Source organism: Belonocnema kinseyi, chromosome 8 (genome assembly GCF_010883055.1).
Source record: "Belonocnema kinseyi isolate 2016_QV_RU_SX_M_011 chromosome 8, B_treatae_v1, whole genome shotgun sequence".
NCBI classification, from domain to species: Eukaryota; Metazoa; Arthropoda; class Insecta; order Hymenoptera; family Cynipidae; genus Belonocnema; species Belonocnema kinseyi.
In genome coordinates, this window is record NC_046664.1 from 108,058,202 (window position 1) to 108,085,763 (window position 27,562).

General features: G+C 33.5%; 1 protein-coding gene across 3 annotated transcripts in view; it reads right to left on the reverse strand.

Annotated features, from left to right (window-relative positions):
• The window catches only part of LOC117179029 (unconventional myosin-IXa-like), a 73,819-nt gene that overhangs the window by 16,093 nt on the left and 30,164 nt on the right, over window positions 1-27,562 (reverse strand). For 2 of the 3 annotated variants that reach the window (XR_004467848.1, XM_033370653.1), the window contains exons 8-13: window positions 23,359-23,696; window positions 23,225-23,285; window positions 20,940-21,263; window positions 18,426-19,298; window positions 18,233-18,328; window positions 14,961-18,160 (exon numbers count right to left, since the gene is read on the reverse strand). Coding sequence is in view for 2 of the 3 variants with exons in the window: in XM_033370653.1 (XP_033226544.1) it covers window positions 14,961-18,160; window positions 18,233-18,328; window positions 18,426-19,298; window positions 20,940-21,263; window positions 23,225-23,285; window positions 23,359-23,696 (4,892 nt within the window). In the remaining variant the exon portion in view is untranslated. The remainder of the gene's footprint in view (window positions 1-14,960; window positions 18,161-18,232; window positions 18,329-18,425; window positions 19,299-20,939; window positions 21,264-23,224; window positions 23,286-23,358; window positions 23,697-27,562) is intronic. The other variant, XM_033370654.1, reaches the window with a different exon arrangement.

The window sequence follows — 27,562 nt, forward strand, 5'->3', positions numbered from 1 at the left end:
TGAAAAAAGAGTCCGGGGACGTCCGTCATGATATTTTATAGCATCTCCGAATTCCGTTTTTTAAAATTTTCATTTTTGTGGAAAAAAACCGTCGGAACTGTACCCGATTGACCACAAGACGAAGTATCACATGCCCTTAAGCGCAAAACACTAATGAACAAATTAAGCAACGAGATAATCCTCAAAGGATGTAGTGTAGAAGAAACACTAGTTGACGTATGGGAAAGAAATCGGTTAAGGTGGTACGGGCATGTTGACAGAATGACAAATTAACGACTAACGAAACAAGTGTATCAAGGTAAAGTAAATGGCAGCATGCCCAGAGGCAGACTGCGGAAAGAATGGTTAAAACGTGTGAATGAGACACTAATTAGAAGAAACATAAGAAGCGATAGAAACACGAGGGCTTGCATGAAAAAATTCATGGACGTGAAGGAAGCTAGAGAAGTATGCCAAGACAGAAAAGTATGGCGATAAATAGTTAATAAAAAGTGTGTCAGTAGAGTGAATGACGCTTAAAACAAAAGACCTTGGATAATAATGGGCCCGACAGGGAGCCTCACATGACGACTTTGTGAGGCTCTTCACTTGGGGTGGTCGCTAGAGATATATCACCAACCTGGCTCGGAGCAGTGTTGCGGAAGGAACGTGTTATTTAAATAAATAACAAAGGAATTCTAGATCAATCTAAAAAGCTGCACACCCTTCTTCCCCGATTGAGTGACGCCGCTTACCCCGAAAGGGAAATAGCTTAATGGTATAATAACTAATGAACTATTATTCTACCTTCTTAATGGCACTTTCTTTGAATTTCAAAGAATAAATACAACTTCTACCAACTGTAATTGAAAAAATAGAGCTTTAAATTCAATTTTTTTTACTTATTTTAATGGCCAGGAAGAAATTAGTTGAAAGTGATCAGGAATTTTTCCATTCTCATTAGAGAAGGTATTAAAATTTGTGTACCCACATTTTGAAACCCTCTGATGAATGCATGTATGCATGTATTATGAAACAATATATCTGTAAGTACGATGACTTTCGAAAGAATTAACAGATTGGATGACGCCTTTGGTATACTCTTTTAGTGTCTTACATTGAAGGTTAAGTTCGTTAGCCAGCCATTTTTGTTAAAAATTGAAAAAGCGGAAGCATTTTCAACATTTTTGAGATAACTTTTTTTTAAATTTGAACATTCTATGTAGGTTTATTCGTAGTACTCGGAGACTCGAACAGTTTATCAATACGACTTAAAAAAAAAATTAACAGGATTATAGCATTTTTAAAATAAAAAAAAAAAAAACGAAAATGAACATTTTAACCCAAACAACGCACGATATGAAAAAAGTCAAGTGAACGAAAACGTTGCTTTTTGACAGCCTTTCAAGGCAGATTTTTTCTTTCATTTTTTTTAACATCTTCAATTCTTAAATTATAATTTTATGATAGACAATTTGAAGTAATTGAAACTAAAATGTATACTTCAATAATTTTGTATCTTAATTTGGGCATTCTGCAATTCTCAATGGAATTCGACATCGTTCAGATATATTGGACAGATAAGTAAAATCTTGAATCATGATAATTATAAGGTAAAAGCACCAGTCTTCGTAAACGTACTATTGGTCGGACAATCCCGTGTATTCCATAATAGGAATATTGCAATCAACCATAATTAATAAAAGCAAATAGGTGTTTGCATTTTGCATATTTTCTTGTTTCGCGAAAGGCAAAGATGCATGTAAATATGGTTTACTTTCACTGTATTAAAAATATTTTTAAATATCGGCTTTTCAAATGTTTTTAATACATTGAAAGTAAAAATCATTTACATGCTTCTTTGCCTTTCGCGAAAGAATTTTTTATTGAAGTTCTGATATATTTAAATTGTAACTAAACTTGAATGGCTGCATTTATCAAATGTGAGACTTACATTTTTTTATATTATTTGCAATTCAATTTTATATACCGCATGCGCGAAGATTTTTAATATATCCCACCTTAGATGTAGAATTTTTAAAACTCGCTAGAAGACAGACAGGCTGTCCGACCTCCGGTGCAAACGTCATTCTACGAGTGTTTTTTAAGTCGGACAACTGAAGTGATTATGTTATTTTTAGAAATAAAACATAGACATAAGTATAGACCTTTTTATCCTATACTATACGTCGACAGTGCGCACGTGCCAGAATTTTACGTCAAAAAACTGCAAAAAAAGTGCGAAAAGTGTGGCGAGCAAACCCATTATTTACATCTGTTGACATCTGTCATCTGCAAAAAAATGTTAAAAAATCCGGCAAAAATCACGCAAGATGATGTTCTAGGAGCAAAATTAGTGCACAAGTCGGTGGAAGAGCAGAGTCTTTAACATTTTAAACGATGGCTGAAATATAGGAAACGATCATTAAAAGAAAAAAAAATGATTTAGTAGAAAGGTTAGTTGAGGTTCTGTTTGACAGGTATTAAAATTTTCTTTTTTTGCTAACATTTACTTACATATTAAGGCCATGTGATGAGTATCACAGCTGATCAAGTCAACCCTAAGATCAATATTTTTTCACCCATATTGAAAAATAAAAGTTTAAATAACGCGGAATGTTTTTTCGGGAAATGTTAATAAATATTGAAGGATCTTTTGGAGTTAGAGGAAGAAAAAAGTTTATTTATGCAAATAATGATTATCGACGGACACATTTAGGTTTTACAGCAGAAGTTTGACTTTTAACTTTCTCTGACGGTAATCATGCGATCTGTTTTACCCGCAGACCCCTAGAAGTTCGAAGTTCTCTACTGACTGCGCTAGTGCTGCTTTGACACAGCTGATGCCAGAATGATACGTATCTCAGACCAAATATGTTTATTTGCATTTCAAGTGCAAACATTAGTGTTTGCATTATTTGTGCATAATGTTCGTGAGCGATTTTAGTCGTTTTGCCCCACTTTGAAAAATATAAACCTTATAACTAGCTCATTGACAACATTGCAAATTGCTTGCAGGCATGGGCATAGGAAACACGGGACTAGACATGCCATCCTAGCTCGGCGAGCGGGGTTGAATCCACGGGAGGGGGGAGATTTCCATAAGTGAGGAGTGCCGCCATCTTACGATGTGCCATTTGATTATGCGCACGAGCATTTTTGCCGACAAACTGTGCATGAAAATATAAATATGTGGACGCTGCCATGTTTGTCGCGGGGCATCAAAAGGTGGCGAGCCTCCCCCCCGCAATGGCATGCCTAGTCCCTTGTTTCCTATGTCCATGATTGCAGGGTTTGACGACAGCACGGTCGGTGTTTCTCCAAAATAGTAATTTAAAAAAAAACTTTTTTCAATGTTCTAATTATTTAGGACTAGAGACACATTCTTGCATGCCTTCTATTTATCGTGCCAAATTTTAACACGATATCTCATTCCGTGTGGACGTAGGTTGGGAAAGAAAACTTCCACTGGTGTTTTCTTCAAAAAAAAAAAAAAAACTTCTCAAAATTTCCACCGGAACAAAGCAGAGACATGGACCTTATTACCTCCTCTTTCATTTCCCAAACTTTCAGAGCGATACCTCATTTCGTTTAGACGTAAGTTGGGAAAGAAAAATTGAAGACCAGGTTTGGTCACGTGACCCTCTCGTCACATGACCTTAAATGAAGCATTGTTATCAGGGTTTCGAACCTCCTAAGTGTTTTGATAAAAACAAAATCTATTTAATACTTTCACTTCAGTACGCAAAACTATTATATTGATGTATTTATAACCAGTTTATATGAAAGGAAAATTTATTAGTACACTCCTTATACTAGTAAATCACTAACAAATGACTTTTAATTGTCTAAACTTTAAAAAGAGAAGTGGAAAATGTAATATTGTGTTATTTTATATTTGCACGAATATTAAACATTTACTCAAAAAAAAGTTCTGAACTGCAAATCTTGAACAAAAAAAAATATTTATACCTGCCATACAAAACCTCAACTAACCTTTCCACTAAATCACGGTTTTTTTCCTTTTAATGGTCGTTTTCTACATTTAAGCCATCGTTTCAGCTGCTCAATACCGTGCTCTTCTACTGATTCGTGCTCTAATTTTGTACCTGGAAAACATCATTTTCCGTGAGTTTCGCCAAATTTTTTAGCATTTCTTAAAAGATGACAGGTGCCAACAGATGTAAATAATGGCCTTCGTCGCCGCACTCGTTGCACTTTTTTCGCCGTTTTTTTTTCTAAATAGACCTAAAAATGTTCTACCTTTAAAATCTCTGTTATTTACAATTTTATTTTTCGCTGTTTTTATTAACAATATTTTCCATACATTTCGACACAAAACTGTTCGAAAAATACGGAAATGACTTAAGATTCCAGCACGTGCGCAGTGACGGCGTCTAGGATAAAAAGGTCTATTAATGTTTGTAAGAGCGATATTACGTATACAAATTTTCATGAAATTCTAACCTACGTACAAGTTACCTGGTACCAGGCTGGGTCGACTCCCATGGGCGCGTTTGACCACTTATAGCGACACTAGCGCAATCTACAAGAAGGTGACAAACTAAAGCGTATCCATGCGTTCGTGCACGTAAATGCGTATATTATTTGAATGTGTTGCATGAGTTAAAACTGGAGAAAATAAACGAATTAATTCAGAACTATACAAATTTAAGACGAAAAATGTGTAAATACTGTTTCCTGTACCAATTTTCGGCATAAATTTGTATAAATTTGTACAATTTTGCAATAATTCTCCAATAAATAAAGGATTACATAACACATTAAATGTAACCTTTTTACAACATTTTATTTATTCGCATTATAATAGAGAAGTGGAACCAGTGACATCCTGGCACAGCACACACACTTCAATTTACTTTAAATTTGTTTATTTTTCAATGTCCTGATTTTACTTAATACGGCGAGACACAACTTTTTTGAACTTAGCCAAATTTGATGTCTGTTGACGAAAACGTAACCTCAACGAACACTAGAATGGTGGCGCCAATATATTTTAAGAAAATATTACCCCCACTTATGCCCCTACAGTAGTGCCATCTAGAAGGAGGTGGATAACTACAAAAGTATATTTAATCACACGCGCCCACAATTGTTTCCAATCGGCTACTTGGAATTTGCCACGTGATGGCAAATATTTTATGTTAAAAATATAAAATCAGACACACGATCAAAGTAAAAAAGTTGATTTTGTATTAATGTAGCAAAATTGCTATTTTTTCGCTTTTGTATTGTTTATTTTAGTGAAAATATTTATAAATGGTTATAAGTTTTAAAATCGGTTAAGATTAAAAAAAAAGTAAGCGAATAATTTAGAAACGTGAAACTTCAGAAAAGCGATTAAAGTATTATTTTATTATTTAAAAATGCCAAGCTGTTATTAATTGAATAAAATTAAACAATAAAAAATTAATATTAGAGATAAAATATTTTTTTGTCAGAAAGAGGTCCTAATTTTTAATTATTCTCAATTATTAACGCATAAATTGATATTATAATAAAAAAAGTTTTTATTCATTCAACTTTCTAAATTTTTAGTTTATTGCAATATAAGTACTCAAAATGATGGACAAAATTCTTTCTAAAGTGAACGGTAAATTTACATTAATGTCGGTGATGTTACATTCGGTAATCCTTTAGATTATGACTTCACTTTTACCACTAATGATTGACGTAAAAGCAACTTTTTGTATTTTTCGCAAAGTACCCACTAAAGTCGAAGAAAAAATCTGGAATAATTTCCTGGTTAGAAAAATGTTTACAACAGTCAATAAAATTCAAAGTTCAAGTTTTTAAAGCTGAAAATTTTGTTATTAAAAATATTTAAGACTAAACTGCAAATTAAACCAATCGAAGTGGAAGTTTTCTGATCACTGAGCGTTATAAATATTCAATTAAAACATTTAAAACATCGATTTCGAGGTTTAACGTTCATTAATATATGTGAAAATTATAAGCCTTCTAGAAACTTTTTTATAAATAATAAATTTAAAACCGTACAATATGGATTCAGAAGCATTCAACTTTATTTAATTTTTATTGATGCCATGTGAAATTTAAGTATAAAAAGCGTACATTTTTAATCTTGTTTACATTTTATTTGAATTAGTAAAAATGCAGACTTCTAATTCAGGCTTCTAAACTGCTTATGTTTAAACTTCATAATTTCTTAATTTTAACATTTCAAACTCAAAGTTTAGAAAAAATTCGTAAATTTAAAATTAAACTCTTATTCTTTGATATGCTAAAATGTCGAAAACGTCCATACGGGTACATAAAATTTGATGAAATTATGAGAATGAAAAATGGATGTAAACACTCAAAATAAACTTTTTTTCGGACTATTAAGGATGTACACTACGTACAATCAATCTCAAAAGTTGCCTATCTTAAAAATGATTGATAAAATCGACAAAAAAGATCTATTATTAATTTCTGCAAATCTTGATGTAGACTTCTCAGCAGACTTCAAAAAATATATAATTCAGATTAAAATTGCTTATTTAACAGTAGTTATTTAAAAGTTTAATTTTTCCTTTCTTTTTAGGGAAAAGTTACAATTGTTATTTAACCGTAATGATCAAGGCCTCATTTTATTCTTTGAAGGATTCTCTACAATTCTATTTGGGTGGTATTAATTAAAATTTAAACTATAATTGTTTATGACAATAATAACTGTATGATTTCTCAATTACTTTTTACAAATAAAATCAACCCAAATAGAAAATTAGAGAATCCTACGAAGAATAAAATGAGACCTTGATCATTAGGATTAAATAAAAATGGTAACTTTTCCCTACAGAGAAAGGAAACACTAAACCTTTAAATAACTACTGTTAAATAAATAATTTTAACCTGAATTATTTTTTTTAAGTATGCTTAGAAGTCTATATCAAGATTTGCAGAAATTAATAATAGATCTTTTTTGTCAATTTTATCAATCATTTTTAACATAGGCAACTTTTGAGATTGATTGTACGTAGTGTACATCCTTAAATAAAAAATTTGACAAAAATCACAGAAATATGTGGTCATTAATCACAATGTTTTAGGAAACTTAAAAGGACTGGATAAGTTTTTCCACTAAAATGAGCTACCCATAATTTTTCAGTCTGAGTTTCAAAACATTGGCACCGTCCTACCGTCTATAATGTTTCCAACCGTTTGCAATTGGGTATCCATTATTCAGAGTTAGAGGTTTAAGTTTTCACTCCAGCATGTTGATTTTGCCTGAATTATTTACAAGCGGTTTTTTACTCTGTCAAACAAATTTCAACAATATGAATTTAAAAACAAGTAAATAAACGATTTACAATAATATGCACGCTTAATCATACTGTCTACTTGATAATCATGCTACATCACTGTTACATCGTTAAACGGTATGATGTTTACATGTTATTAAACCATATACTTTTGACTTTTCATTCGGTATACCGCCTAAACATTATATTTTTTGCACTTAAAACTCTTGTTAAATTACTAAAAATTTAATATCTAATCAATAAACACGTGCGCTTCATATGCGTTACAAACGAAAACTGCAAAGGGCGTATTGCAGGCAAGTGCATTTACTTAATTCAATCCGATTGGGAAAAATTGACACAATAAGCAAAAGTTTAAACCGATTTAACTTTTAATTGCCTTTAATCCTTATTAATCGTGTCCAATCGATTATTAAACATTCTTAACTGTTAAATAAATTTCCGTAAAGTTAGGTTATACTAGACAGAGCACTAAAATCTTTATACCAGCTTCATGCATCGCCCCCACTTTTCTGTTTTCTTACGATCCGGAGGGGAATTGTCGGTTAAACTAATCCAACAGATGGCGCCACAAAAAGTAGGTCTGCCTTTTTCATTGAATTGCATTAAGAAAAAGCAAAAATATTTAAAAACTTGATGCTGTTTGCAAATAAACAAAAAAAAATAGATGAAAAAATAAGTCTAACTATTACTAATTATTTAAAAAAAGAAAAAGTCACGAATTGATGATTTTATTATTTGTTAAAGTTAAACAAAATTATTTTTTGTTAAAATTATTAATGTAGGTAATGAACAAATTATTATTATTAAAGACCTCAATGACAAAAATATTTAAAACATATACATTATCAGAAGAATTAATAAAAAATATATGACGTATATTGTATATTGAGGGAATAATTTGGTAAAAAGTTAATGAAAAGACTAATAAATGAGAAAGAGGATTTAATATTATTTAATATAATGTATATATTTATTTAAATTGAACCGAATATCATATATACATTTATACAGTGCAATCATTTATTTGTTGCTTAATCTTAAAAGCTCTTTTCTCGCCGCATTCAACCCCTAATAATTTTATTAAAGATTTTTTATTTAAAGGTGATTTTGAATTAAATAGTTAATTATATCATTGCAAACCTCATTTCTAAAATGAACAGACTATAAACTATTAAATTCTATAAACAAACGTACCGTACTCATGACGGAGTGTAGGAGGAAATTCACTTTTTTCGTTCAGCTTGACGCTCCGAACTTTTGTCTCCTCTATTTGTTTATTAATAATTTTTCTACTCAAAGCATGGAAAAACTGAAATTTTGTACATAACAATTTTTTACGCTTTGATAACTGATCAGGAAACCTTTATATTGTCTAAAATTAATGTTTAGGGACATATAAAATACAAATAATTTGTTTATCATTCCATTTATTTGTTGGAAACAAATTTGATAAGCAAATTAATAAATAGTCTTATTATCGGTAAAATTTGTTGGTCCCAAATAGTCTCACACTAATGTAGGAATTAAATTTAATAACAAAAATAATTTAAAAGTTTATAATAATTATTGTTATAAACAATTCTTGTGGCAAAATATTATAATTTGAGCTTTTTCAAATTATTATTTCCTTCAAGCGCCTGGAAGACTTCAGGTAAAATAAATAAATGAAAATAAATAATAAAAAGAAACAATAAATATTTAATAATATTTGATAAAATTTAACAATTTAAATTTTTGTACATTTTGGTCCTTTCGCATAGAAATTTTTTTTTACACTGGAAATATTTTAAGCTTTTGAATGAATAACTGCTAGTCACAAAAATATGTGAGAAGTTAACAATAACCATTGTTTAAATAATTCTCGTAACAAAATATTCAAATGTAAGATTTTATGAAAGTTTTTATTTTCTTTAACCGCTACAATGGCTACGGATATTCCTAAAAAATGTATCTTTGATCATCTTTAGTGGAATATAACAACTTACATGTTTATAAACTATTTACATAAAAAATGTCCCAATGTTGGCAGTATCGCTCGGAAAAAGTCGGGTTTTCAATCGTAACAGATTGGAAATGAATCATAACACTGCATGCTAAGATTCACTCAATACAAAATCTTTTGACAATAACCCACCGACTTGGCCATCAAAGAAAATTTAAATTTGATAAAACTTTAAGTTTAAATATTTTGTCAAAAGAATTGTTAATAACAGTGGTTATTGTTAATTCTTCTAATATTTTTGTAACTAGCAGTCATTCGTCCAATAGTTTAAAACATTTCCAGTGCAAAAAAAATTTTCTATGCGAAATGGCAAACATTTTAAATTCGTTTATCTAATTTGTTTGCAAAAATTTAAATTGTTATATTTTATCAAATATTATTAAATATTTATTATTTTAAGGAATACCTAAAGTCGTTCTGGCCATTCAAGGAAATTATCATTTGGAAAATCGCAAATTCTAATATTTTGACACAAAAATTGTTTATCACAGTGGTTATTATAAACCTTTAAATTATTTTTGTTATTAAATGTCATTCCTACATTAATGGAAAGCACTTTTAGCAAAAAAAAATTTTTCACCGATAATAAGACTTTGTTCATAATTTGACTGAAAAAATTATTAATAAAAAAATAGAGGAGACAAAATTTCGGAGAGTCAAGATCTACAGAATTTAATAATCTTTAATTTGAAACAGAAAAATTCAAAATCGCAAGAAAATTGCAGGCTCTCAACATTTTTGAATGAAAAAAGTGCATTTCCTCCAACAGTTTATTTTAGAAATGAGGTTTGAAATAATATAATTAAGTATTTAATTCAAAATCTCCTTTAAATTTAAATGTTTAAATAAAATTATTAGGGGCTGAATGCAGCGAGAAAAAACTTTCAAGATTAAGAAACAAATTATTGAACTGTATAAATGTATATATGATATTTGGTTCAATTTAAATAAATATATACATGATATTAAATCCATTTTCTCATTTATCATTCGTGCCATTGACTTTTTTCCAAATGATTCCCTCAGACACTTTAATCACAATTACCACTACTTTTTAAAAATATTTCCTTCAAAACTTAAAATTTTTTAAGATTTTAAAGGAACAAAGATTCTTTACTTTGCAACTTAAGTTGTAGTCTTACATATCCTCATTATTATTATATTTGATTGCTAAAGAGATTGATCAGCAACCTGGGTCGGAGCAGTATTGCGGAACGAACGTGTTATTTACTTAAATAGCACGAGAATTCTGGATCAATCTGAAAAATCTCTATCCCTTCCACACACTACTCCTTTCCCCTGACGAGTGAGTCACGCCTACCCCGAAAGGGAAATGGCTTAATGGTGTAATAATAATAATATTGGATACAAGTAATATATTTTTCATTAATTCTTCTGATCATGTATATGTTTTAAGTATTTTTGTCATGGAGGTCCTAAATATGAATAATTTTTTCATTATCTACGTTAATAATTTTAACAATAAATAATTTTGTCTAACTTTAACAGATAATAAAATAAATAATATGAGCAAAATAAATTACAAAAATATAAAGTTCGAACTACTTTCAAAATGTATCTCAAAATTAAATTTTATTCATTTTAAACTACATATTTTCATGACTTTTTCTTTTTTGAAATAATTAGAAATAGTTACCCTTATTTTTGCATATATTCTTTTTTGTTTATTTGCAAATAGCATCAAGTTTTTAATTATTTTTGCTTTTTCTTAATGCAATTCAATGAAAAAGACAGATCTACATATTGTGGTGCCATCTGTTGGCTTAATTTGACCGACATTTCCCCTCCGGATCGTAAGAAAACTACTACTACATACACATACACGGTCGAGGCAGGGGGCTGCTTTATACATATCATGATAATTATACAATGGATAGTTTCAAGTCATTGATACCAATAAATAAATCTCAAGAATTTTTGTATCCTAATTTAAACATTCTTGTAGTTAAATAAATTTTTGCATCATTCAGATATATTTAACACCCTAAAATCTTCATTACATGATAATTATATAATAGAAAATGTAGAGTAACAATTTTATTTATCCTAATTTGAATATTCTTGAATTTGGAATAAAGTTTCAGTTCAATTATTTCAACGATTCAGGGTTTCATATGGTTCTAAAATATTATTCCAATTTGCGCGTAAATATTTTCAAATGGGACTAATAAAAATAAAAGGTATTGATGTTGAAAGAGAAAGTTGAAAATAAAAAAAATTGGTTAATTACAACCATTTTTTTCTGCGAAAAAGAGGTTATAGTATCTCTCTTCGTTTATATATTTACGTATTTTTGTATAACTTACCCCTTTACATTAACAAAAACCACAAACTAACGTAACATGACTTAAACATATCATTCGCAGCAACATACACGCAATAAAGAAAAACTAAAATTTCTAACTGACACATGCACCCTACAGATTGCGAAAACAAGGTGTCCACTTCGAACACACTCGTAAGTTGAGATCTTGTCTGTGTTGAGAGAAAATGTGGCGCCTCCAGCGTACGAATACGTGTACTGGTGCTTCGCACCCAAAACCACCATTAAATTTTAAAAAGCAAATGGATGGAAGCTTGGAGGGCCAGCAGTGGGACTCCAGGCTAGAAAAAGAGGTCCGTTAGGTTTTGACTTTAGACATGAACCTAGAGCCCCACTGCTGGTTCCACCATTCGGTCGTCCCAAATTCAATCACTGTATCTTCATTTTAGTCATCTATTTCTTTAATAAATACACTCATCTCGTCATTCTGTGCCGACCGATTTACCGCCAGCTCACAGTAGGCTAACGAGAAAAAGTCCGTGACAAAGTCGTAGCAATTTGGTAGGAGTAACCGAAATGGATGAATGTTTTCGGGATTTATAGGCGAATAACTACAGAATAGAGGAAAAAATGGGAAACCTAAAAACAATATTTTTGACATGGAAAATCGAAGTTAAATTTGACATTTTTTGATAAATATTTGTATGATTGAATACTATTGGCGCTCAGATATTATATTTGAAATGCTACACATATTTTTCTATACATTTTGTCATCCGTATCCAAATTCAGGCTTAAATTAGGCTAGGAATTCTTGTTTTCAAGAAAAATTCAGTTGAATTTTCCAACATGGCATAAGAGCGTTATAAGAAGGTAACCTATTTTATTAAGTATAGCTATGTGGATCATTTTCATGTAGCTGATTTCAAATCTGTTGTCTAATTAGAAAAATTTTAAATGACGGATTCAAGGGAAAAACACAAAATACGTGATACGTTTAAGGAGGGGGAGGGGGTCTGTCAAAGTATCATTATCTATGCTAAGACCTGAAAATCATCCTGAAAAATGTATCACGTATTTTGTGAATGGCCCCAAAGGATTTCGATCATGAAGGACCAGTTATTGATCATTAGATTGATATATGACGTGCTACAAGTCAGTAATTTTCTTAACAAACTCGTGTTAATCAAGTTATGAGATTTAAGAATTTTATCATCCTCATAAAGCTCAACACACATGACGTCTTTCGACACTGAATTTCATATTTTATATGAGAATTTTCGCAAAGAACTACATTTAAGTGTTTTTTCCTGTCATTGTACCTACCAACTGAGAATAGTAATTATTCAAAACCATTTTGCATCTAAAGTCCTAGTCTTTGTAACTATGGTTTTATTATTTAATTTGCGAAGATCAGTTTTACCTTACTTCAATTTACATTCAAAAATATTAGTATTTCCAACTATAAATGGCAGTTATTGAGTTTGGAGTATATCTATATTTCATATGGAAAAAGTATTTCTTCTTACCGCTGCATCCTGAATCCGAAAAAAACTGTTATACTTCGGTATTTGTTTGTATTTTTTAAGACTAGTCGGATTAGATTGTACTTTGGCATACATTTTGAGAGACGAAAAAGAAAGATCGAGTTCGTTAACCAGCTGTTTTGAATGGAAATTTAAAAAGTTAGAGCATTTTCAAAATAAAAAAAAAAATAAATAAAATGAACATTTTAAGCTAACCGCGCGATATGAAAAAAAGTCAAGAAAAAAACATCGTTGCGTTTTGGAAGCCCTACAAGATTGTTATAACAACTTTTTTAAACTAACTTAAACAGTCGAAAATTCAAATTTTGATCGCACAAAAAATCATGAAAAATAAAAATTTTCATTTTGCGGTCAAACTATGCAAAATACGAGAAAAGACGAATCAAAAAAAATTATGCACCCAAAAAAGATCTACTAATCAATTGTTCACAACTTTGTATAGGACACGTAGTTTTTGTTTTATTAGTAAAAAACGAACCATGCAAAAAATGAATAACCAAAAATTGCCCATAAACAAATACCTACAAACTGTTCATAAATAATTTTTTGATAGAACGCGTAGTTTTTATCTTAATCGTAAAAATTACAATTTTGGAAAAACGACACAAAGACGAAAAAAGAATGAATAAACATCTTCGGAGCGATATTGTGATACATTGGCTTTAAATTCGGAAGAGTACGATTTGCGCCATTCAGAACTGACGATTGCATTGGTTCTCATGAAGTCACAAAAACTCACATCAAAAATTTGAAAATTCTGAAATCGAGATTTCTTAATTAAATTTGTTTAATTTGTGCAGGTTCGGTCCGCTATATTGGAGGCACACATTTAAATTTTTTTAAATCTGAAATCGGCGACATGAAGACTCCTGGAATAGTGATATTGAATAAAATCTGTACTATTCTTACAATGTTGCTCCAGCATATTGGATTCTCCATCTTGAATTGACATTTTTACTTTGGATTCTTATTCAGCGACTCCAAAAGCCCCTAAATTCAACAAATAGTCAAATTTACTTGGACGGAAATCATTCATGCCATAAAAGTATAAAATATAACATTCAATTGCATTTTCCTCGGAAACAGGAAGTCATCGACTAATTTAAAGCCAGGATTTGGATTAGGCACAGAACAAACTATTGAAAAATATGTGAATCCTATTGTGCGGCTTCACGCTTGACTGCTTCTGTCTCCCCTTGTGAGCGTCCTTTGACAGTCTACATACACGCTTGGATTGTCAGTGCTGTAAGAGGAATTATTATGCCGACGTGTATCGGGATCTGAGGCTATATATGCGCTCCTGAGTGTTGACATGAAAAAAGCGTCCAATTCTGTGCCGACTAGACCCAAGACCGGCACGGAATGGCGAGATGAGTGCATCAGAAAAAATTCATTAATTTCTTTTTACCGCTTACGCTTATGAACATGGCTTTTACATTCCACACTGCAGAATGTTTTATTGGTAAAACTAACCAGAAAGGAAAGCATTTGTAACTTTTGTTTGAAACATGGTACAGCGACAGGTGACTTATTATCTAAAACGTAGTATATTAATTGAATTTTTTGACGGTAGCATTGAAAATTAAACACGTACGTAAAATTAACATCTATAGACTCTAAACCATGAAACAGTATAATGAGAAGTATACCTTACAAAAAGATGGATTCCAAATAATCTAAATTTTGCAATATAATTACAGTTTTATTCACATAAAAAAAACTAGCAAATGTTTCAACAGAAAACTAGTTCAGAAAACTACTAAACTTGAAAATATCATAACACGTGTCTCCTTATACTACTTCGTGCTCTAAATAATAGCATTTCTAAACAAATAGAAAATCAAGCCTTGAAGACTTACCAGCAGATGGCAGAAGGTCGTCCATGGATCCGTCGTCCAAATCCGTAGCAGAGAGTAACAAATCATCATCTGACGAAGCTCTCGTTAAGCTCGGCAAGGTGGACGTGAGTAGAGCTTTCTCCTTTTCAATCTCCTGAATATGGCCCACTAGAATAGCCTCTTCTTCATCGCTTCGATCTCTCTCTAATTCCACAGTATTTCCCCTTGCTACTGTGGTGGATGAAGTAACATTCAATTCCTCCGGACTGAAAATCTTAGACGACCGCAGACTCGACAATCGATGCGTCGCCGTATGACAAGCATTTTCCAAAGTATTAATATCCGCCAAAGTCGCCTTGACAACTCTCAGCTTTTCCTGAACAATGGTCTCAACACACCTCGTTTGTCTCCCTACATCTTGGAGTGAATCTTGTGCCGGTAGTGATCTATTAGTCCTCAAGATACAAGGAGCAAAAACTATCGCCAAGGCCGAAGGCGACATTCGATTATCCACCTCATGTCTCGCTACTCTCGCCAAATGAACGATTAATCGCTCCATCAGGTCGAAATTCGGTTTCGGCAACTTTTTCAAAATAGCAAAAAGTGTGCTGATCCGATCGTGCGGATCAGTGAGGCTCGCCGCGTGTAGGAAGTCGTCATAGTATTCATAAGTAAGTAACGGCTCGGGCATATCCCTGAAAAAACTCTTGAGAACAGCAGCGAGAACATGAACCTGATAATTCTCAAAATCAACTTTCTCCAAATCACCCTCGTCCATTTTCATCTTGAGTTCCTTCACCTTTGAACTGACTCCACTTTTCCTGTATATTCCCTCGGTATACAAGCCCCGCATCTCTATTGTCGTGATCAAACGATCAACAACTAACGGAACTTTTCCATCTCCACAATCCAATTTATAAAGCGGCACTCCAAAGACATGTCGCGAGTTTAATTCGCCCGTCGATCCCTCCTTTCCGCACTCTGCACATGCTTTCGAGTAACACTTTTTGTGACAAGTGAGCTTGCAATTTTGACAAACAAGTCCTCTTTCGATAGGCCACATAAAGAAAGAAGTGCAGACTTCGCAGGCGGTGGGGATATTTATTATAGTCAACTGGAACATGTGATTCCCATGTCGAATTGGCTCCTCCTGTTTTCTCTTCTTTTCCTTTTTCCTTTTGCTCTTGCTCTGCTTCTCCAGAGCCTCGGTTTTTGCGAGAGTCATGAATTCGTTCATGAAACCCCGGAAGGCATTGACTCCCATTGTCACTGGAAAATCCTCCCTCGTGTTCTCCTGCTTGCAAACCGTTTCTATCACATGGAGGAAGTTAGCAATGAGGTCTGTGTATTTAATATTCCCTTCTACTCCCTGTTGAATGGCAACGCTATATGTGATGACCAAATCGTCTTTAAACTTCCGCAAAGCTTGTTTAAAAACTCGGTCAACTTCGCTGCGTTTTCCACCTTCTTCCTGACTCTCCATCGCGTAGATCTTCTTGGTGATGAAGTCTTGCATTAAAGCCAACTCCTTCGCATCAGAAATAATCTTATCTGTACTATCTGAAAAAGCCGAAGTGCCTGTTAAGCTAAACTTGGAAGCGACCGCTTGTTTGATATTTTCGTAAGGTGTTCTCGCAGTCTTCTTCCTATTTCTTCTGCCAGGAGTGTTGGCCATGCTGCAAGGCATCCTCAGAACACCTCCGTTCTGGATACACTTGACATGATACAACTGCTTGCATTCATTGCATTTGTATCCTTGCGTCACGAAGGCATCCATTTTTGCATGACAACAAACACAGACATCATCTTTCGAAAACCTAGCGACTTTCCTGAACCGATGACCGGCCAACGTGAAGTAATTTCCCTTCCACTCGATGCTTTCCGATGCATGTTTAAACTCGCTAGGACTAGTGTCGGTCGTCGCTTTGTCATCTCCGAGTCCCGAGACCTTTGTCGCAGGATCTGAGTTTCGTCTACGTAGCTCGAAACTCGTTATGGCATTGGATCTCACACGTTTAACAGGTTGTTGACCCTTGAACCCAACGTCTTTGTTAACAGGCCAGTCGGTATTATTCCTCACAGTAGACTCATTCGTTCTCGTCTTAGTCCAGACGTTCGACGTCTTCAAGTCACTTTCCCTAATCGTCCCAAGGAACAAATTCCGTGTTTCGTTTGTATTCTCAGTTACACTTTCGCCCATAGAACGACACTGAACTTCCCTCGAAGGTCTGTTTCTCCTCGCACTTCTCACAGGCACGTCGGGTTCGGATTTCTCCTTTGATCGCAGGTTCCTGTCCCTTAAAATTGCCTCATTGGGAGAGGGGATTTTCGTCAAGGTCTCGCTGTGGACAAGATCTGTCTTTAGAGTCGTATCACCTTCGGAATTCTGCCTCCTGAGATAATTGTAATCTTTGAGGCTCTTCCCACTGGTGGAAATCTGTTCGCGTCTGAGAGGCGAACTTGGTAGGTTTTCGGTGCACTCGTTTGAAATTATATTCTCACAGAGTCCTCTCTGTTCCCGCGAGATGACACTTGTGAGTTTGACATTGAAGTTAGATGCCTCGTTGAGTCTTTCAAGCCTGGCTTGTTCGAGAAGACTTTCTGTCAAGTTCCGGTATTGAGAAACGTTTGGTGATCTAGTAACAGTCGCTTTTTGAGGAACTTGCATCAGGTAATCACTGTATGTGGTGGATGGCAAGTCAGGCCTTTTTCTCCAGATGTCGGCGTTTGCACTGTGCGACGTGTTGAGACCAGAAAGATGATATTTGACGTCCCTGGTGCTGGAAAAAGCTGCGGCGTTGAAAACTGGAGGAGCACTTTGAACAGCACTTGGAGTTTCTGCATCCGTGTCACCATCACTGAATCCAGTGGAGGAACTGTCTGTTCGTCTGCTAGATGACTGACTGGCAGTGTTCGCTAGACTCGTATTGACTGCTGTGACTGACGTTTGATCGTTACGTCTTGTTCGCATACTGGGTATTGGCTTCGAGTTTTCCTGGGAGTGATGAGACTCTGAACTGTCGATGCTAATTTGGGATTCGTAACTTCGAAGACTTGCTAAGCTCTCTAGACTTCCTTTTCGTTCACTGTTCACGTCGGGAAAGAAGGTTTCACTGCATTTTGAGACGGTGATGGGGTCATTGTAAAAGCGTTTGCTCGGTAAAACTTTGCGGTAAGCAAGGCCTGATTCGAGAGTGGGTTCGTGGTGGACATCTTCGACTCTGTAAAAGGGAGAAAATTTTAAGATAAAACTGAATAATAAATGAGATAATCGGTAATTTTGTCGTAATTACTTTGCAGGAATAACTCGCTCGTATGATTCCAGACGACGAGGAAAGACACTGCCTTCTGTTGTGGAAGAGAAACTCCTAGATTCCTCGCTGAAGAATCTGTAATGTAAGGCAGACAATTGTTTAGAGACTTGAGAATTTAAATGTACCCTTTTTAGTCGCATACATACAGAAAAAAATAAACTAATGAACTTACTCTTTGTCCCGAAGCTCGGCTCTATGTTCTGTTCTGTACAAAAGGTCCCGTTTCTTCTTTCTCCGCATTTCCGCTACAGCTTTTCTAACACTTTTTCCCCTGACACACGCCTGGAATATGATCACACAAGCCTTTAATTTCTTGAACCAGCTCTGAGTTTTATAAGCTCTCCACGCCGATTGGATATGAATAGCCGCGTCGTTTCTCGAGCGCAACGAATGAGCGAATTTTTGCGCCAAAACCATTCGCCAAAATGACTGGATTTGCACAACAGCGTTCTTGATCCTCAGGAATTTCCTTCTTTCCAAGCAAGCTCTGAACCATTTCTGTATTGTCGTAATACTCGTAATAATCTGCTGGTGTAGTTCGATGTCCAGTTTTATTTTTTCTGACTCCCTCAAGAACACTTTGGTCGTTCCAAGTTGATAATTATCCTTGTTCAGGTTCAAAGTTAGGAGAAAATCTCTAACATCAGATTGGGAACTCAGCAGACCCTTAGGAAGAAGCATTCGATACAACTGGATAAATTCTTCATAAGTTAATCTCACGTTAAATCCAGCTTGTCTGATTCTAACAGTTTCTAGCATTCCTGTATATCTTAATTGCCTTTGAACTGTTTCTTCATCAAACTCGTTTGGGACTTTATTAGCGTTGCTTTTAATGCACCGAATGAAAAATGGATTCGCTTGATTCAAAGTGTCCATGAGGCTGTGCAAGCTTTGTTGAAACTGAGCTGAAACTGTCATTGGCTGCTTTCTCGCTTTTCCTGGTCCTGTTCCATAACTCTGGGTTCTTCCAGCGAGAGTCTTCACCGTCTGAAGATTCTTAAGGCCTTTTTTGCCTCGTTCTCTTGGTCGAAAAGATTTGTTTTTCCTAAAAGAGCAAATCAATTAAATTTTTTTTTTTTATTGCATAAAAATTAGAAAATATACAAATAATGTAGCATCTTTTAGTTACAAATGTTGTTTACAGTTGAATCTAGGTTAATCACTAAACGTCACAGTTGAACTATACATCAAGATTATGACATAAAAAGGTCCTCACTGTGCATCCAATGAGACCCTTTTCAGATTGTAAATGATTGTTTTCTTTATGAAAGATTTAATTTCCAAATTGCTACACTACCATCAGAAATCGTCGGCATGATCAACGAAAGTACTATAGAAAAATCACTGTCTTTTTACCCGTCAATGGAGCCTTCATAGAGATATTGTTTACATTTTTAAGAGAACATACTACATGAGAAGTTTAAGAAAAAAATTCAAGAATTTTCCAACTCTAGTTTACCTTGTGGCATGACCAATGTAGCAAAAATCTCAAATTAATGCCAATTAGTCTTTGAAGTCTTATCTTTAATTGAAGCCAATAAATCTTACAAAATATTATTGGGTTCTGAAGGTACGACTAAAAATGTCCAAGTCTCAAATGCCAAGTTTCAGTCGGCGATTACTGCTGCCAACCGCGAGAGCGGTGATCGTCGAAAATTTCTCAAATTTAGTTTCTTCACGTCTACTCGTACCAAGATATGACAATAAATGTTCAAGCGCGTCTGAGTCGTGTCTCAGTTGACGAGCATCACAGACGGCCAGAATCTCTTGGACATTTTTAGTCAGTTCTCGAGAACTTGTAGAGATTTTTAAAGTTTTACTGTGTCGAATTGAAGATAAGACTTTACAGACTAATTTGTTTGAATTTGAAATTGTTGCTACAACTTTTCTAGCCCATTTTTGAGCGAGTAGTAGTCACGTCTCAAAGTCAGCAGTGATATTTAATAGTACTTTCGTTGATAGTGTCGACACTTTCCGTCGGTGGCGTAAATATTTTTGTTTTCCTTTTTAGACTCAATTTCACAGGCAGCAGGCAATTTTTCAAGTCTGCAGAGAAGCATGATTTTCAATTGTAGTTAATCATGCATTGAAGAAAGTTAAAAAAATTAAGTCATAAACGTTGATTAATCGATTAATCACTAATTCATTAGTAAATGGAATATTGTGTCATGCAAATATTTATGTACAGGCTTCTAAAATTTATATTTGCTTTATTAAAACTATTTTTGAAGCTTGTACAGATGTTAAAAGTGAATAAGGACAAAAATCAGAGATAAGCAAATTCTATTAGTCACTAAGAATTATTAACTAATGTATTAAAATTAATCGTAATTAAGTTAACCACCCAAAAATGCTACCAATAGTTAATTTAGTGAAACATGCGTTGTGATTCGAAGATGTGAAATTGTGAACTAGTAATTGGCGAGAGATGAAAAGAATATTTTGGAAAGGAGGAAGAGTGTGGTTACTGGCTAATGTGTCCCGCAACCAATCATCAATCTTATTGTGTGCTAATCTAAGATGGCATTTTTAAGGATGTCCATAAATTTCTACTAGAAAATATCATTACCTACACGAAACCCATTCCCCATTAGGATAATGGAGAAAATATTAAATCCAACTCTTGTAAATTCCTCGGTTTAATTAATAACTTATGATCAATTATCAAATAGGTGCGATTACATACATGACAATTTGATTCGCACGTTCCATGACGTTTGCTTCGTCTTTTGGAAGTACCCTCTCTAGCGGCGTGTGAGTATCCCGCCTGAATCTATTATTACTATTAGGCTGGTCTTCCCTTCCCCTTACAGCGTAACTTTTTGCAGTTACACTGGAAGGCTGTTGCGTCTGATTAATATTTCTAAACTGTGGCCATGATAACCGGTTGTTGTTTACACTGTCGTTGTTTTCAATTTGTGTGGCAGTTAATGTAGCAGGTGGGGCAGACGGTGGCAAGCAGACACTGCGCTGCTTCTGATAACTTGGCGGGCGAATTTGTTTGTGCGAACTGAAAAATGCCTTCATGCTTAGCTAGCTCTTCACTCCTTCTTTTAACTTAGTAAAATTAGATTTTTAATTGTTTTGAGTTTTGATATCAGTATTTAATGATTCGACACTTGAAAAACATCAGGGTGGCCCCTCAAATCACGGACAAAATTCTCGGTTATTTCCCGGCTTATAAAGTTTTTTCTTGTATGCAGAGTCCAGAATTTTTTTAGACCCCTAATATCTTGGGCTTTATTAATTTCCTTTTTAAGAGATATTTCTCCGTTTCCTCTACACGTTTTGATCTAAACTTGAGGCAAACATTTTTCAAGCTCAAATTTTATCAAACAATTTATAAATTCTTGAGTGATTATTGATTAACAGGTCACTTTGAACAAAGACTTTTTGTAGTTAGTTATTATTAGTATTAATCTAGTACGACGGACCTCATCCGGCTATAACTGAGCCAGTCGGTACTTCGGTGACGAAGCAAGAAACCTTCAACAATTTCATATGTCCAAACGAACGCATCTTTAATTAATAATTATTATGAAACAAAACTAAACAGTTTCTTATTTACAAAGTTTTAATTACATAATCTAGAAAATTTTTGATCCTTTTCGTGGTATTTTAATGACTATATAAAAACTTCTCCTTTTTCATTTTTCTTATAATTTTATATAGTACTCGGACGTAAACAATTAACAAAAACGCAATAACGTTACATTTGAAGACATTATCTGCAGTTAGTAAAACACTGTAAAATTATAATATTTCAAAATATTTGAAACATTTAAAATCGCGTTCTCATTGATAATTTGTTTTAATCTTAAAGTTTTGAAAATAAAAAACATTTGAAATTTTAAATGAAATATTGAAAGCTGAATTCCATTGGAATCTGACCATTTTCTTTCAAATTAGGTATGCTTAAAGCATACAAAATTACACATGAAATTTCATTTTGAATTAATATGAATTTGAACGCGTTCACAATCGCGTTCCAATAAGGCCAACTTTATTTAAGAAGTAATAAAATTAACATATTTGATTACTTCTCTACGCTATTGGAATCTTAAGTCATTTTGTTTTATGATTTTAGTTCTTTGCATTAAAAAGCATGGCGGTTATTTGGAATAACGATCTTCGTGTCTTGTTTTAATGCATTTGATGATAGTGAGATAATAGCTATCGGCAGTTGATTGATATCGCTACTGTACCATCGAAGTCATGCTTGAAAAGAGTTGTAGAGAAATGATGCATTTTTATGTGAAAAAACATGATAATATGATAAAATGGCGCGGAAGTTATGAAGGCTGCATTCTAATAACATCTAGTACAAGAAAGTGCGAACAAACATCAACTTTGAAACAGAATCGAGATTTGAAGTAGTCAAATTAAACATTCAGGTCTCTAAAAACACAGTATGGATTTACAAGTCCAATTATCTCACAATTTCTATATATTTTCTCAACTTTTTTCAAACTCTTTGTTGCAATTTAAATTAATTGTTTTTTCAGGTTTTTAACTTGACTGTAAATCCATAACTTCAACATAACATGAATAATGTCTTTTGAAAAAACACAGATGGTGGATCAGAAGACCACTTACGCTATTCGGTTAATAGCTAGATTCACAGCTGATAGCGTCACAAGATGGCTACAATGACAAAAGACAATGTATCCACCATAAATTCAATTGTTAATTGTTTATATTCTCCAAAATTAACTCTCTCATCTCTTCGTAATTGCTTATATTGTAAACTGCTAGGTTCTTTTAGTAGGTACTTATAGATGTTGCAAAGAATAAACATAATTATTATACAGATACATAAGGTCACAAATGCTTCAAAATCGTCGCAAGTGTTATTGAGTTAGACAATCTCCGAACGTTACTTGGATCCAGTTCAATAAAGAGATCCGTGATAATTATTCAGGCACAAGTAAACGTTAATTAAATCATAGTCAGTAAAGGTTTGGTACCAACCTTATCAGATTCTCGTTCGGTGTCCTGTATCTGTTTTGCACAGACGTTTTGCTGCCGTCCGCTGAAATAAAAAAGAAGAATTGCATAAATTGTTTAAAAGTTAACTTTAAAAACAAAAGGAAAGAGAGACTTACTTCTGCCATGTCTGTGAGCCCTTCCAGCTTCCTGAAAAGCAAAATGCGCCCGGAAAAAGGCTCGAAGTATTGCCCATCGGAAAACAGCAACTGGATCAGCACCAACCAATTCTCGTACAAATGCAAGGGAAGAATTTTTCAAGACTCCTACAACGCCATCTGGTCGCATTAAGTCCAGGTTCTTTTCCCTCATGTTTGAAGTTTGGTACTTCACTGAACCCGCGTAGTGACGAACCACGAAAGCCGCTTCGCGACGCTGGGGTGCTTCGTAGAATGGGTTGTCCTTATGAACTGAGTTGAACTTTTGCAAGAGCGTCTCATTAGTAGCACCAGGAAAACTGAAATGTTATAAGTTATGTTAGTTTAACAGTGAACAGTATTTTGTACAGGGATCACAGCGCAAAAAATGAGCTCAAAAAAAGGAAATAGTGTGAATTTATTCATGAAAAAGTGGAAAGATTAAACATTTATTTTAACGCAGAAAAGACGAAATTTATTTGATGAAATTACATCTTTTTCCAACTTTATATCATTATATTTAATTACTTCTCAGCGAATTTTCTAAATCTTTGTAAAGTATGTTAATAACACTGGTCGACAATAAAAGTGCAACATGGATGAAACGTATAATTTTTGGTCGCCTAATCTGAATCAGAAAGTGGACTCTCTCCATCACGTCAGATTATTAAGATCATTAAAGCCATATGTGCTAAACGGCGTTATTTTGCGAGTTTACAAAAAATTATAGCAAACCAACTCGACGTCTTAGAGACTTTAAAAGGGGTTTTAATAATTACGTAAGCCTTGTATTTCAAGATAAGAATATAGGAAAACGATAAGAAAAATGTATTCTAAGTTTCGTTTGCATTTCTCCACAATTATGTTTAGGCCAATGCATTCTCGTACCCTTTGACTGCATGAGTTGTTACACAAGAAGTTAGCGCTTTCAAATTTTCTGTTATACCTTCAAAAGCAACAACTCCTATCATATCAATTATTACTAATGTTCTAGATCATTTTGTAGTTCTTAAGTTCGTACAATTCTAGGTCAACAATCTAATATTATAATTTCATTTTTTAATTCAAGTAAGTCCGAATTACTAGGTGTATGAACTAAGCTCATGGTCATGATCAAACGGGAGCTTAGTTTCTTACAGTTATTGTCAACGCAACAACCTAAAAGATACGTCTATTCTAAATAAAAATTTGACAGAATCGTAACCGATCTGTGTACGCGATATTTTGGTTAAACGTGTTTATCCAAATAAAACCACTTTATTCGTTATAATTTTGTTGAAATTATTAATCGGCTGTAAAGTTAATATCAGAGGAGGCTTGTCTACCAGTTTATTCACATCCAGTGAATCGTAAATTCTCGAGGAGGACTTTTCCAAATTCTGTTTACTGATTTTTATTTTCTTGATCATGATTCACTCGGTCCTCTATGTAGGAACGGAGTTCTTTTCTGTAATATTTTCTCTCTACTCTCTCTAGTTCCTCTCGTAAGAACGGAGCTTCTTTTCTCTTTTAATCTCAATTAAGAATCTTGCGTATGAATACCTACATTTATTTAATTCTAAATAAATTAATTAATAGAGTGCAAACGTTAGTTCTGTCCCAAATTAAAAGATTTATACATTATTTTGAGCCATTCTCAAAGTTTTCACGGTTTTTGGTGATTTTACCTGAGTTATATGACAAGTCTAAACTGATAAAGAAAAACTTCGCTTTTATATTCCGACTCAGCAGCAAAAAATTGACGACACTGATCCGTACAACAGTCGAATCTCGATTCTGTACCTCTTGGAGATGTCTAGAGCTCAAAAACTGTCCTTTAGGAAATTTCCAAGCTGTCTCGCGAAATATTGCGCACAGTGTATTGGATAGTGGCGTACACACGGTACGATAAACAAACCAAAGTCTGTCGGTTTTGTACTTTATAGCTTTATTGTGAAAACTTTGCATCTACTTTTTTTAGTATAACTTCAAAACTTCAAAAAAATTTAATATTAATACCAAAAAGATCATAGGACATAAAAATACCAGTGATTACTGTGGGAAATGTACCAAAATTAGGTAGAAATAACAAGATAGTGTAAAATCGCACACGGATGGTAAAAAGCAGTTTTGGAAAAATGGAATTTTACATTCGCCTTGTGAAATTACAGTGACGCTGTTGAACGCCACATGTAAAAGGTTGCGGATGCGCAATGACCAGCCGGGGTATTTTGAATCGCTGAATGTATGTTTTAATTAAATCGAATCGTAAGAATAATAAGATATATAAATAAAAGGAGCCATGTGTTTATTAGTCAGAAACTTTTTGTTTGGTTTGCTGTCACAAAACAAATACGCATCAAACTTATAAGGTTATGATCAGTGGGTAAAATAGGCGCATCCTAATTTATACCCGGTGCTGTCGAAACAGCCGTAACCTTCAAAATTATTTTTTTTTTCACAAGTAAGCTAAACATGCGAACAAATTTATTTAAGTAAAACACATTGCGCTTTGCCTTTGTGATGCGCTCAACCCAGCACAATCCACGATTTCAATTCTAAAATATATCCGAATGCTGCTAAAATTTTGCACAATCTTACACTGAATTTACTCGCGGGCCTCGCAGGTTACCAAGCTTTCAACAGCGGAATTACAAGGATTGTGGAATTTTACATCACTGCTGTAAAACGTATTACACTCCACCTGTGAAATTACACTAATCGTTAGAAGCTTACTGGTATTTTTATGTCCTATGATTTTTGTGGGAGCATTACACGTCCATTGTAAATTTAATTAATTTATTGTGAAATTCTTTTAATAATCACTGTCAATTTACAAGAAACGTGTAATTTTCCCACAACAACCATAGGAGAAAGTTACAGAATGAAATGTAATTTTCAGCAATATTTTTTACAGCGTATGCAGAAAAAAAAATATTATACTAATTTTGCTGTTAAAGGTGGTGCCAGTGAGAAAACTATTCATTGGATTAAAATAATTAAAGCAAATTTCGAAATGAGACTTGAGAAATATCTCCAGGGACAACGAATTTAGAAATATAAATATTTTACTTTGAAAAAGAAATATCCAAACTAATAATTAAGGCGCTGAAATCAATAATTTCGTACAAGAGAGGACTCTAGGCATTTCGAGGCAGCTTGGAGATTCTACTGTATCCATTTTGCTCTTTTATTGTCCATCTGGATTAATTTTTAGATTATTTTTTAGTTCACAACGTAGACTAGAACACAAAAGATCTTAAAACATTATATAAACTTATTTACACATCTTAGGATGCCAAATAGAAATCAAAATTTAGATTCGTTGAAACCTTAACACGGATTATTATTCGCTTTAATAAAAGAATGACGGCGGCCCAAATTAGGGCGGCCCAAAAAATCACATTTGAGAAATTTTAACGGGCTTGTTGGCCAAATAGTTCTCGTAGGCAGATAAATGTATGCCTATTTTTATTTTCAAAACAAAATATTTTTAGAACTTGCTTTGAGGCTTCAAAGTTTCCTGATTTGAAGTAAAGAAATCCTTACACCAGCTACAGGTTTCACCCAGAGAGCAGCTATAGATTTATTAACTTATTATTACTCTGCCATTCAACTCATTGTCAGTGACCGTATTTTGGGAAGAAGTCAATACGGTGCACAATGAGAGGCCCGACCGAGGGTCAACTTTTTTTGCAGCCGTCCACCTGCAGTTCCTTCAGCCGGTGTTCCAACTTAATTGTGTCAATTTTCATCAGCTTTTCTTACTCTTTACTCAATGTAAATTATACTTTTAATCATTTTTCTTTTAAAAATCTATTCTCAATAGCCTAAAGAATGTCTCTTCAAAATTTCAACTTACACAATTACATCTGAGGGTCACAATAAGCCTCCAAATATTGCCATTTTATGCCATTTTTGATATGCCTAAAACTTTTGCATAATATTTCAGAGATATAAAAATGCGATAAATACAATATTCATGGATAAGTAAACAAGTATATCAAATATGAAATAAATTGACTTTTAATTTTCTGTCCAAAATCGAAGAAATAAAAATTGGAAAAATTTTACATGTTAAACCCCATAAGACATAAAAATGGTCAGAGCGAGTTCTAAAAATATTTCGTTTTGAAAATAAAAAATAGGCATACATTTATTTGCCTACGAGAACGATTTGGCCAACAAGCCCGTTAAAATTTCTAAA